Genomic DNA, 13175 nt, shown 5'->3' with positions numbered 1-13175 from the left:
CTTCCTGTTGGGAAACATAATGGACATAAGACTTACTATGAATCTGTCCAAATTTCAAATCCAATTCTTAATGATCACATTAGCAATGGCCAGGAAGTGCATAGTGGCTACCTGGAAATTGGACTCTTGCTTGAGCATTGTGCGCTGGAACACGGAAAAGACAAGTTGAGTTCCCCTGGAGAAAATGACTTACAACTTAAGAAAAAAGTATAACACTTTTTTTGAAAATTCGGCAACTATACTTAAGTTCCAATTATAGTGTGGACCATCGTGCCTTGCTGCGCTACCTTCCCCATCTATCCCTCAATTGGGGGGTCCATCCCAACCAGGAAAAGTCAAGAGAAGAAAACAGCCTGAGCACTAACCGCCATGTTGTGACAACCCCATAAACTCCTGATATTTGTTTCATACCTTTGCTGTGAGTGTCTTGAATGTTGTGTATAACTGTGGTTAGTTAAGTATTAAATGTTGTGGGTGTGCGGGTTGGGGGGGTGAGAGAGATGAAAAGAACTTGTATAGAATTGATAATTGTAAATTGTAGTCAATGCTGACACTGTTAACATTGATAATTTTGATAACTGCTTGAGTTTAAGTTTGGAAAATCATAAATAAAATATTCAAAAAAAAAAGGTGCCCAAAAAATAAGAAGTGTTGTTCCTTCAATTTGCAGGTAGTCTCAGTTTGGTAGTGCATGTCTCCTTTCCTTCAATTCCCCTCTGTCACAATCTTTCTCTCTCTGCAACAGATGAGTGCGTGGGAGAAAACTTGGCAAATGGAGCTTAACATGGGACAGTGCTAGGCTGTGTAGTTCCATGAGTAAATGGAGAAACTGCATACGAGTGGTATACTAAGGGATCAGTGTGTGGGAATCATAGAACATTCATGGCCAGGAGTAGCAAGTAGAAAGGCAAATGTCACATAAGCTTAAAGTTTAGAAATAGAGAGGTATTGCTACAATTGTACTGCTGAGAACAGGCACAAGGGAGGCTCCATCTTCCTCTGGCCCAGGTTTATCTAGCCAGTGCTAATAACATTGCTTAAACTGGATGCAGACACTGGACCCTGAAAGGGCATGGATTTGTCTACATTTCCCAGAACAATTTTCTCGTACTTTGGATGAACTCTGAACTCCGCATCTCGAGCGGAAAATACAGGGATATCCCAGAACAATAAAATGCCATATCCTGTTTAGACCCAAACAGCAGAGATGTTTCACTGATCACCATCACACCCTGTGCTCTAGCGCTCCTGGAAGGGTTGATAAGATCCAGTCATTACTCTATGTTCCATTCAGGTTGCCCTGGAATATGAATAAGTTGCAGATTTTGTTAGGATGTGCACAGCACTAGCAACAGTGGAGATAAGGTGAAGCTTCAATATCATGTACATGTGGAGTCATGAGATGCCTATCCAGACAATCCCTTTCCAGACATTAGCAAATTATTGGATGCCATGTATTTATCTTGGGTGCAGCTCCTCAAGTATTTTAAATGTGATTTCATATCTCATCAGTTTCTCTTTGGAACGACAAAGGATGAGAGATGACTTAATAGAAATGTACAAGATTATGAGAGGGACAGATAGAGTGGACAGCAACACGTTTATCCCAGGGCAAATATCTAGAAGACGTCTGTTTCAGGTGAGTGAAAGAATGTTTAGGGGAAATATCAGAGGTTAGTTTTATTTTACTCAGAAAGGGATGGGTGCCTGGAATGCACTGCCAGGGTGGTGGAGGCTGAATCAATAGGGATATTCGAGACTTTTAGACAGGAATGCGGATGCAAGAAAAATGGAGGGTTATGGGCTGCGAGGGAGGAAGGGTTCGATTTTTGAGGAGTAGGTTTATGTAGGCCAGCACCACATTGTGGGACGAAGGGCCTGCACTGTGCTATAACGTTCTATGGAGTTGTATTGGACCACCATATCTGAGATGTAGTTCAATATCCTAAATAATATATTGGTACTCCACTTCCTGAAATAGTAAAGAAAGTGTCTGATTCCATGATGTGGCATTGCATATTCTCTGCTGTCATTACATGGGGGCCCTGATGAGGAGAAAACTTCATAAGGGCATGTTCCAGACCACAGGGTCTGGTTGCTGATGGTTTGGATTGAAGACCGTTGTGACTGTGGAGGTTGCAGGAGCACTGGAGGCAAATCCATGAACATTCAGTGACCCTGGGGACTCTCTGTTGCTTCTCTTTCGCTGGCTGTAAGGGGCACTGGGACGGTGAATCTTTGTCTGCCTTATGGTAATATCACATTTTCTGTTTCATTACACGACAATAAAATAATCTTGAATTTTAATGCATACAGGGTCCAAAGATGACATCCATTAGGACAAGCGTCAGGAAATCATTGGTTTACATTCCTGCTTGTTGATCTGGTCTGACTGGACTGTGTTTTGGAAGGTAATGGCACAATTTCCTGCCTCCAGCCATGTGGGAGGGTGTCATGCTGGGGGTGGGATGGGGAGGAGGCAGTGAAGGGAGAATGAAGCCCATTGGAATCTGCCAGACTTGAACTGGAGTTTCTTTGCACTGATTCAGGCAAGCAACACCCAGAGGAATCTTCCCTCTGTGCCTTGCCCAGCATGTGTTACAGTCCAATCTGCAGTAACCAGCCAGAAGTCCTCCACACTTTGTTAACATCGCAAGAGATTATTAAAGGAACTTTCCTCTTCATCTTACAATCTGCCCACAGAGCATCGAATTGAGGTCACTTAGTGGATTGGCAATTACCCCACCAAGAGAACGAGTCCATGGGCCATGTGGATATGACAAACTGGGGCAAACAAAAGATTAAATATAGCAATGAAATGGGGTACAGGTGCAGGAAGTGGGGGAGTGACGTGACTGGTACCAGAAGGGGTTAAAAATTAGGGTGAGTGATCTGATGGGCGTTGGCAGTTGGATATAATAGGTAGATGATATTTTGAGGACTCTTACAGTGAAGGAATGACGAGGGACCTCATGTTTCCCATCAGGACACTGAAAACTTGGTGTGTTATCAAGGACAGTCAGGTGATGTCACAGGCAATCATCCACAGTGAAGGCACACACTCACAGGGAGCTACTGCATATCAGTTACTATCCAGCAACTGAACTGCCACTTACTTTTCGAGTTCATCCTGGGAATGGGCGAAGGTGCAACTTGCTCCTCGAGGACAGCCTCCTCGCTGCCTTAGGTCCCGGCACATGCTTGTTTTGTACTTGCTGCTCTGTGCTGACTGCATTGCAAAGAGAAGAGGAGATGAGAGTTCAGTCGGGGGGAGATTGAGTTCAAGAGTCACAAGGTAATGTTGCAGCTGTATAAGACTCTGGTTAGACTACACTTAAGAGTATTGTGTTCAAATATAGTTGCCTCATTACAGAAAGGATGTGGAAGCAGAAAAGATTTACCAGAAAATTGCCTGGATTGGAGAACACATTTTATGAAGAAAGATGGAGGATGAGAGGTGACTTAATAGAGGTGTATAAAATTATGAGAGGCTCAGAGCAGGTGGATAGGCAGCACCTTTTCCTGGAGCAGCAATGGCCAATACCAGAGGACATCTGGTTTTTTGTTTGAGAGTTGGCGTAAAGTTTAGGGGAGATGAATGAGAGAATGTTTTTTTTATATAAACAGAGAGAGAGGTGGGAGCTTGGAATGCATTACCAAGGGTGGTGGTGGAGGCTGTACAATAGGGAGATTCAAAACTCTAAGATAGGCACATGGACAGAAGGAAAATGGAGGGTTATAGGCTGTGGGGAAGGGAAGGGTTAAATTTTTGTGGTTCTATGTCGACACAACACTGGGCTGAAGGACTCATCCTGTGCAGCATGCTTCTATGTGACACAGGTACGCAACTGCCAGGCATCCTTCCATGGCTTGTTACCTTTTCCATCTGGAAAACTTGGTCTAAGTGATACCCATCAACTCATTGCAGAGACCTCTGATTAAATACACTCTAATGATGTCGTATTGAGCCACACCTTTGTCGCTCATAGTGCTATCACTGTTCTGAATGTCACATGGTTTTGGAATCTGGATCTTGTCTTAAAACAAGGCCAGGAATCTTCACTGTTAAGTGGCTAGACAGCACTCTCAATCCAGACTTCTACAGAGAAACACAAAAGCTGCAGATGCTGGAATCTTCACCTGACACAAAAAAAATTACTGGAGGAACTCAGTAAATCAGACAGCATCCATGAGCTGAAACCCATGGCTGCTGAATGGCCTTGAGTTCTTCCAGCAATTCTTTGCTCTAGAGTTGCACAGACTTGGGTGCTTGGTCAGATTAATGGTACCTGTGGACCCAGTGCCAACACAATACCAGCCATGTGTCTGATACCTGTGGGTCCAGTCTCAACAAAACAGCCATGCTGTCTGGTACTTGTGGCATATACTTGTTAATCTTCTTGTCAAATCTTCTAGCATCTCACCTGCAGGCAGCAAAGATTTTGAAATCTCTGCTGGGGCCTCTGCTCTCTCCACCTTTGCCTAGAATACATCTAATCAAGCTTTGGGGATCTATCCATCTATATATCTGCTTAGACATGGAACACATCCCTTTTAGAACAGTGGTTCTCTGGGCCTGACAGTCAAGATGGCGGGGGATTGTGATGATATTTCAGATGTGCCAGGAACATTGCGAACACTCCACCTTCATATGTCAACATCATGCAACTCTGCTATTTTTGCTCTACCTGTTGTACTCAAGTACAAGTTGACTTGGCTGGATAGCAAGCAAACATAAAGCTTTTCACCATATCCTGACATAGGGGCAGTAAACAATTTAATTCTCAGTTGCTTTTCTCCCACAGACTACCTTAGTAAACTAAAGCATTTATTTATTTTCCGTGGACCACTGTTTAAAAAAAAACATCAGCCATCAGTACGAGGGGTTGCGGAGGGATCTGGCAATCTCGAGCTGCTTCCCAGATTGGATTGTTGTTTAGATTGTTTTTATTTTATTTTTGGAGAATAAAAAAAATGAAATTTACAGGCTAATTGTCTACTACATCAGTAACATCAGTCTTCACCATGTGCCCACGAAACAGATCCATGGATGTTTAGCATAGCAGTTAGTGCAATACTATTACAGCGCCAGCGGCCTGAGTTCTGCTATCTGTGAGGAGCTTGTAAGTTTTCTCTATAACTTGCATGTGTTTCCTCAGGATGCTTCAGTTTTCCCAATGTCTTAATGTACATAAAATGCATTGCAAATTTTCTTTAATCTTATTTACTAGTGATATTTTGTGGCCCCTCTTACCCCAATTTATTTCTTCAGCACTCCTGAGGGCCTTGCCCGCTTTTAACCTGTGCCAAATACTTTCATTTAAAAAAAAACTCTCTATGTCCCTTGATATCCAAGGGCTCCTGGACATGCCTTCCTCACAATTCGCTCTTACTTGGAACATGTTGGGCTGAAGTATTACCATTTCACTTCAAGAGATTCCTGCTTGTCAAAGGTAAACAAGAAAACTTGCAGATGTTGGGGGTCCAGTGCAGTACACAAAAGGTCTGGGACAAAAGGTGGTCATAGCAGATACCTGATTTTCAGTACTTCTGAAGAAGGGCTCAAGCCCGAAATGTCCACTGCTATTGCTTTCTGTAGATAAATCAGTATTGGACTTTCTCCAATACTTTTTATGTGCTGCTTGTCAGATGAAGATTTACCTGCAAGGAGCCACTCCCAGTCTGTTTTTGCGAGATAAAATACACCCTGCCCAGAAGGCTTGTGCAACAGATATAAGTGCCTACGTGAGCACTTAACATGCTGCCATTTATACAGTTGCAGGAGAGGTGGGAATAACTCTTCTGCTAGCCTGAACCCCAAACATTGACCTTCTGCATTATAAGCTTCCATAATTTGTGATCTGAAGGGTAGCGCAGAACACAGCAAGTCAGTACAACAATTACAACAGATAAGGAATATCATTCATTTTCAAATGATTATGTATTTATAGCACAACCTCTGCAAAGTTTAAGAAACATTTGGATGGATACATGGGTTAAGAGTGATACAGGTCAAATGCTGGGAGGTGGGACCAGTGTGAGTGGGACATTTTGGTGAGCATGGGAAAGTTGGGCCAAATAGCCTGTTTCCACCCTGTGTGACTGCTGTGAACTTTCTACAGTACAACTGTTTATGGACTTCAGGGGATGATAAAGGGTAGTGGACAAACGGCACCCAGACGGAAGATTTAAAAGGCCATTTGATCTCCTCATTCCAAACTAGATGGAGAATTCATGGACATTTTCAATCTCTCATTGCTACCTGGTTCCCACCTGGTTCATAAGGGGCATCAATCACACCAGTGACCAAGAGCAGAGAGAGGTGTTTCAACGACTATCACCCAGTAGCACTAATATCTACAATGATGAAATGCTTGGAGACGTTGATCATGGGCAGAATTAATATGTACTTAAGCAAAGGTCTGGACCCATTGCAATTCATCTTTCGTTACAATCGCTCCACAGCAGATGCACTATCACTTGCTCTCCACTCAGCTCTGGATCACCTCGAAATCAGCAACTCACACATGAGGCTGCTCTTCATTGATTACAGTTCAGCCTTCAACATTATTCCCTCGGTGCTGGTCAACAAACTCCAAACCCTGGGCCTCTGCAACTAGATCCTCGATTTCCTCATTGGAAGACCATAGTCAGTACGAATCAGAAACAACATCTCCTCCTCACTGACTATCAACAAGGTGCACCTCAAGGATGCGTGCTTAGCCCACTGCTCTACTCACAATACATCCAGGTAGAATTCGAAAGCTATCTAAAAATTTGACGATGACACCATGGTTGTCGGCAGAATCACAAACAACAGAGGAAGCGTACAAGAGGGAGTGGTGTCAACAACCTTGCATTCAATGTTAGCAAAACCAAGATGATTGCTGACTTCACAAGGAAGTCAGGAGAACACGAACCAGTCCTCATCGTGGGTTCAGTAGTAGAGAGGGTTAAGAACTTTAAATTCCAAACAGCCTGAGCACTGGCTGCCTGTGTGGAGACAAACCGATAAAACTCTGATATATATCTTATACCTTTGTTGTGAGTGTCTTGAATGTTGTGTGTAACTGTGGTTAATTAAGTGTTAAATGTTGAGGGTGGGGAGGGAGGGGGATGAAAAGAGCTTGAACTCTGCAGAAAATCTTGTATAAAACTGATAATTGTAAATTGTAGTCAATGCTGATACTGTTAACAATGACATTGATAATGTTGATAACTGCCTGATTTTAAGTTTGGAAAATCATAAATAAAATATTTAAAAAAAAAAGAACTTAAAATTCCTGGGTGTCAGCATCTCCAAGGATCTATCCTGGAGCCTCCATGTCGATGTCATCATTAAGGAGACTCATTTGAGGAGCTTCACTATGTCACCTGTAATGGATCTGCGTTAAGGTTAATATTATACCATATTAAAATATCTTAGTAAAGTTAGTTATGGGTGGTTATAGGGTTACACACAGGTCACAGCACATTTGCAAAAACGCCATGACACTAAGAGAAAGAGAGTCAGTTGGAAGATGCAGCATCAAGGAAGACAAAGCCAATAATGAAACAGAAGTGGATTTTAATTTAGTTCATGACAATCTGTGGTTCTTAAGAGCATTATGCTAGCAACTCTTGCAAACTCAGTACCATTTGAGTGAAATGTGCCTAGAGTTTGTGGAATTATAAAACTACTTAAGCCTCTTGAAACAAGGGTGAGGTTGTGGAGGCACACATACTCATGGCGAACCAGCCCTGCTTGTACCGCCACGTGGTGGGCAGCCACGAGAAGATGGTGCGGTCAGGGGACCTCCTTGACTCGTGGCTTTAACCCAGCATACGCCTAGGGCAGCCATTATGACGTCACCGCCCGTGTGGGGGCAGAGCTCACGTTGCCCTTAAAGGGGCGTGCGGGGGATTTGAAATAAACAATCGTTGAGAACCCCCAACGAAGTGGCTGTGAGTCTCTTGCTTGGTAGCTGCTGCTACATTGGTGACCCCGACGAGCCAGACGTTTTTCTGGTCTCCCACCATGGATCCCGTGGAGATTAATGCTGCCGCCGCAAAACTTCCCCCCTTCCAGACCCATTGCCCACATATGTGGTTCGGGCAGGCGGAGGCGCAGTTTCGCCTCAGAAACATCTCTTCAGACACCACGATATTTTACCACGTCATGAGCGTGCTCAACGAGGAGACTGCATCCACAACCCACCAGCTGAGGGTAAATATCCTGCCCTCAAAAATCTCCTTCTGGGCACATTTGGCCTCTCCCCACAACAGTGCACTTCCAGACTCCTGCACCTAGATAGGCTAGGAGACAGAACACCATCGGCCCTGATGGACAAGATGCTGGCGCTGGCGGAGGATCACAAACCCTGCTTCTTGTTCTGCCAGATCTTCTTGGAGCAGATGCCCGAGGACATTCAATTCCAGCTGGCGGATGAGGACTTCACAGACCCACGGCGAGTCACAGCCCGAGCAGATACCCTCTGGCGAACCAAAATGGAAAATGAGGCTGCCCTCAGCCAGGTCACCCGCCCAGGAACCAGCCGGTCACAGCCCTCCCCCAAGCACAAGCCTGAGGAGCACCATCCCACCTGGTGCTTCTACCACCAACGCTGAGGAGCCCAGGCTTGTAAGTGCAGACAGCTCTGTACCTTTCAGGGAAAAAACCCAGCCAGCCGCGCAAACAGCCTCCTCCATGTGACTGACAAGTCCAGCGGTTCCTGGTGGACACCGGAGCGGAATTGAGCGTCTTACCCCCAACTGCCCTCGAGACCTACACCCAAGCACGGGATCCCACCCTGCGGGCAGCCAAGGGGTCCACCATCTTTGGCACCTGGGGGGGGGGGGACAGATCTAGATTGGAAAAGACAATCCGCTGGAGGTTTGTGCTGTCCTCAGTGGGTACTGTGCTATTGGGGGCCGATTTCCTCAGGGCGTATGGCCTACTGGTGGATGTAAAGGGCAAACAGCTGGTCAACGCTCGCACCTTCCATTCAGTCCACCTCGATGCCATGGAAGCCTGCAGGCCGGAGATAGCCGCCATCACCGCTCCCAGGGATGAGTATTCCAGCATACTCAACGAGTTCCCCACCATCCTGCAAACACAGTTCACAGCCACCATGCCCCAGCATGGGGTCTATCACCATATCTCCATGCAAGGCCCCCCGCTGCACGCCAAGACCAGGGGACTACCACCCAAAAAGCTACAGCTGGCCAAGGAGGAGTTCTCCCCCCTGCAGGAATTGGGGATAGTCCGCCAGTCCCTGGGCCTCACATCTCCACATGGTCCCCAAGTCTTCCGACCCTGCGGGGATAATAAGCGCCTGAACGATGTGACTACGCCGGACAGGTATCCAGTCCCGCACATCCAGGACTTCACAGCAAACCTCCACAGTGCCCAGGTCTTCTTGAAAGTCAACCTGGTACGGGGCTATCATCAGATCCCGGACCACCCCTACGACATCGGTAAGACCGCGATCGTCACCCCGTTCTGGCTGTTTGAGTTCTTACAGATGCCTTTCAGACTTAAAAACGCGGCCCAGACTTTCCAGTGCCTCATGGACGCAATGGGCAGGGACCTGGAGTTTGTGCTCATATACCTCGATGACATCCTTATCGCCAGCTGCGACCACGAGGAGCACAAGGTCCACCTCCGCACCGTTTGACAGTTTGGCTCTAGATCAATGTGGCTAAGTGCAAATTCAGCAACCAGACACTGGAGTTCCTGGGGCACATCACCTCGGCGGCTGGAGCCGCCCTGGTACCAGAGAAAGTCGCGGCCGTGCATCAGTTTCCTAAACCCACCACCCTTAAGTACCTGCAAGAGTTTATCGGTTCATCCCTGGCGTGGCCCGCATCATGCTGCCATTATTCTCCATGCTCGCTGCGAAAGACAAGGTCCTGGTTTGATTGGAAGAGGTGGAGGATGCCTTCACAGCAACAAAGGAAGCACTGGCGAGTGCCACACTTTTGGCTCACCCGCGCCCAGAGGCCCACACCGCGCTTTCGGTAGATCCCTCAGCCACAGCCATTGGGGGCGTACTGGAACAGTGTGCCGACGGCCAGTGGCGCCTGCTGGCTTTCTTTAGCAGGCACCTTCGACACGCGGAACTCAAGTACAGCATTTTCGACCGGGAGCTCCTGGCCCTGTACCTGGCCATCCGACACTTCCAGTATTTCCTGGAGGGCAGGCCATTCACCAACCACAAGCCACTCGCGCAGGCCCTCGCTATGACTAAAGATCCATGGTTGGCCCGCCAGCAGTACTATCTCTATGTGTCGGAGTTCACCGACATCGGCACAGGGCAGGCAAAGACAACGTTGTGGCGGATGCACTCTCTTGGCCCGCAATCCACAGCCTCACCCCTGGCCTAAACTACACTCAGGTGGCACAGGCACAGAGAGATGACACGGAAATGCAGGTCCTCCAGGACATTCATTTACCGGTCAGCCCAGACACGCTGCTCTGCGACATTTCCACCGGTTCTCTGCGCCCAGTAGTCCCACCGCAATGAAGGTTGCGGGCTTTCAGAGTGGCCCACGATCTAGCACACCCCTCGGCCAAAACATCGGTGCAGATGATGGCGGAGCAACTTGTGTGGCCCGGGCTCAAGAAGGAGGTCGCCCAAATGGCCAGGAACTGCACACAGTGCCAGGCCTCCAAAGTCCACCAGCATATGAGGGCCCCGATTCAACAGTTCGACCCAGCACATCCATGTTGATATCATGGACCCCCTACCAGTGTCCAGGGAGGTGTGCTACCTGCTGATGGTGATCAACCGAACCACGAGATGGCCGGAAGCCATCCCCATCAAAGACATTTCTGCTGAGACATGTACCAGGACCTTGATCGCCAGATTCGGAGTCCCGGCACACATCACCCCTGGATTCAGTTGGCGAGCTTTCAGGGGGTTAAGCTCCACCACACCACAGCATATCACCCACAAGCCAAAGGTCTGTTGGGGCAGTTTCACTGCCACCTGAAGTTAGCCCTCATGGCTCGCCTCACCGGTCCTGGATTTTTTTTTTGGGCAGACGAGTTGCCCTGGGTCCTCCTTGGCATCAGGACGGCTCCAAAGGAGGATCTTCAGGTATCGCCACTGTCGCTACCTGGTGAGTTCTTCGGCATGGAAAAAGCATCCACGACCAACCAGCCGACCCTGTTGGCAGACCTCCGTAACAAACTTGCCTCGCTGGCCCCCCACCTCCTACGCACCACGGCACCTGATCAACTAGACTGCCCAAAGAGCTGGATGCGGCTAAATTCGTCTTTGTTTGGCGCAGCCCACGCATTGCACCCTTGTAATGCCCTTACGAAGGCTCATACAGAGTCGTTCACATTGGACATTGGGGGTAAAAGTGAATTGTTTATGGTAGACCGCCTGAAGGCAGAACACCTGGACTTCTCGCAACTGATCCAAACAGCTCAGCCCAAGCGCCGAGGCCGTCCGCCCAAGCAGCGGGACTCGTAAGGCAGTTCTGGGGGGGGGGGGGGGGGGGGGGGGGGAGGTTGTGTGGCGGCACACATACTCGTGGCGAACCTGCCGTGCTTCTACTGCCGCGTGACGGGGCAGCCACGAGAAGATGGCACCATTGGGGGACCTCCTTGCCTCGTGGCTTTAACCCAGGGCACGCCTAGGGCAGCCGTTAAGATGTCACCGCCGATGCGAGGTCAGAGCTCACGCTGCCCTTAAAGGGGGCACGCGGGATTTCAAATGAACAGTCGTTGAGAACCCCCAACGAGGTGCCTGTGAGTCTCTTGCTTGGTAGCTGCTGCTACAAGGTCAAATGTTATGGATACAAGTGGTTTGGAAAAGGCAAGAGGTTTTACAGAAATGGAACTGAAACTGCTGATGTCAGGTCACATGATGTCAAAGAACCATATTATTGAAGAAATGAGAAATTTTTGGATCAAAAAACTGAAGAAACAATGGACATCCTGGAGGGACAGGACGAGGACAGTAATGTCTAGAAAGAGAGGGAGATGCTATTCTGAATTATATTATTCTTATTTTTGGATACTGTAGCGGCGGCTGCTCTGCTACTGAACGATCTCAAAACCAAACGGGTCGAGTTCAGTGAGCAAAACTCCTTTGTTGAGGTCTGCCTGGATGGTCTTATATTCCCAGCCCGGACCTGACTGAGAACCGTGCCAGGGGACCTGACGTCACGTGGGCTGCAGAGCGTGGGCTTCTGAGCCGGGTGCCGAGGTTGAGGAGAAACCCCGACGGCACCATTTTGGCCGGCTGCCCCGCTGCGTGCGTGACATGTGGGTCCGGTTTGCCTGCCTAATAGTGTGCCGCCACACAGCACTCCCCCACAGAACCGGCACCAATGTCTTTTTTTGCCAGGCAGCCTCGCTTCTTGGGTTGATGCGCGACCACTCGTTGGGGTAGAGGTGTGCTGGCTTTAATCTGTCCACAGTAAACAGTTCCCTCTTAACACCGATGTCCAGTGTGAAGGTGGATCCTGAACGCTGGATGACTCTGTACGGCCCTTCGTAAGCTCTTTGAAGGAGTGCTGTGGAAGGCCCTCGCCTGATAAAAACATACTCTGCAGAATACAGCTCGCTGGGGATGTAAGAGGCCCGTGTGCTGTGTCTGGGTGTTGGTGGGGGTGTGAAAGAGTCCAATTGGGCCTGGAGGTGGGGAAGTAAACCGTGTGGTGACTGTTGCGGGTTGTGAGGTGCATTGGGCAGGGCTACCGGTGCACCGTTGACCAGCTCAGCCGATGATGCCTGCAGGTCTTCTTTGGGTGTCGAGCTCATCCACCCAGTCGGGGCTGGTGAGGTGGGCCATAAGTTCCGACTTAAGGTGGCGGTGCAATCGCTCAACCAGTCCATTGGCCTGTGGCTAATAGGCCGTTGAGAGATCCAGCTCGATTCCCAGTCTGTTGGCGAGCTGTGCCCAGAGGGCGGAGGTGAACTGCGCACCACAGTCGCTGGTGAAGTGGGTTGGGACGCTGAACCGGGCAACCCAACCGGTCAAAAGTACTCGGGAGTAGGAGTCTTTGGAGGCATCTGGATCGCCTCTGGCCAACGAGTGGTGGAGTATACCACCGTGAAAAGGTAACGGTTGCCTCGGGAAACGGGTAAGGGGCCGACAATGTCCACATGTATGTGGCTGAACTGTTCTAGGATGTGTTCAAAATCCTGCACAGGCGCTCTGGTGTGCCTGTGTACCTTG

General features: G+C 48.4%; 1 protein-coding gene across 9 annotated transcripts in view; it reads right to left on the bottom strand.

Moving 5' to 3' along the window:
* Positions 1 to 13175, bottom strand: part of LOC138763431 (roquin-1-like) — a 137465-nt gene that overhangs the window by 44218 nt on the left and 80072 nt on the right. For all 9 annotated transcript variants that reach the window (XM_069937552.1, XM_069937545.1, XM_069937547.1 and 6 more), the window contains one exon: positions 3117 to 3229. In XM_069937552.1, coding sequence (XP_069793653.1) covers positions 3117 to 3229 — 113 coding nt within the window. The remainder of the gene's footprint in view (positions 1 to 3116; positions 3230 to 13175) is intronic.

The sequence above is a fragment of the Narcine bancroftii genome, chromosome 5, assembly GCF_036971445.1.
Source record: "Narcine bancroftii isolate sNarBan1 chromosome 5, sNarBan1.hap1, whole genome shotgun sequence".
NCBI classification, from domain to species: Eukaryota; Metazoa; Chordata; class Chondrichthyes; order Torpediniformes; family Narcinidae; genus Narcine; species Narcine bancroftii.
The sequence above is the reverse complement of the archived record's forward strand: the minus strand, read 5'-3'. Positions and strand labels throughout refer to the sequence as shown.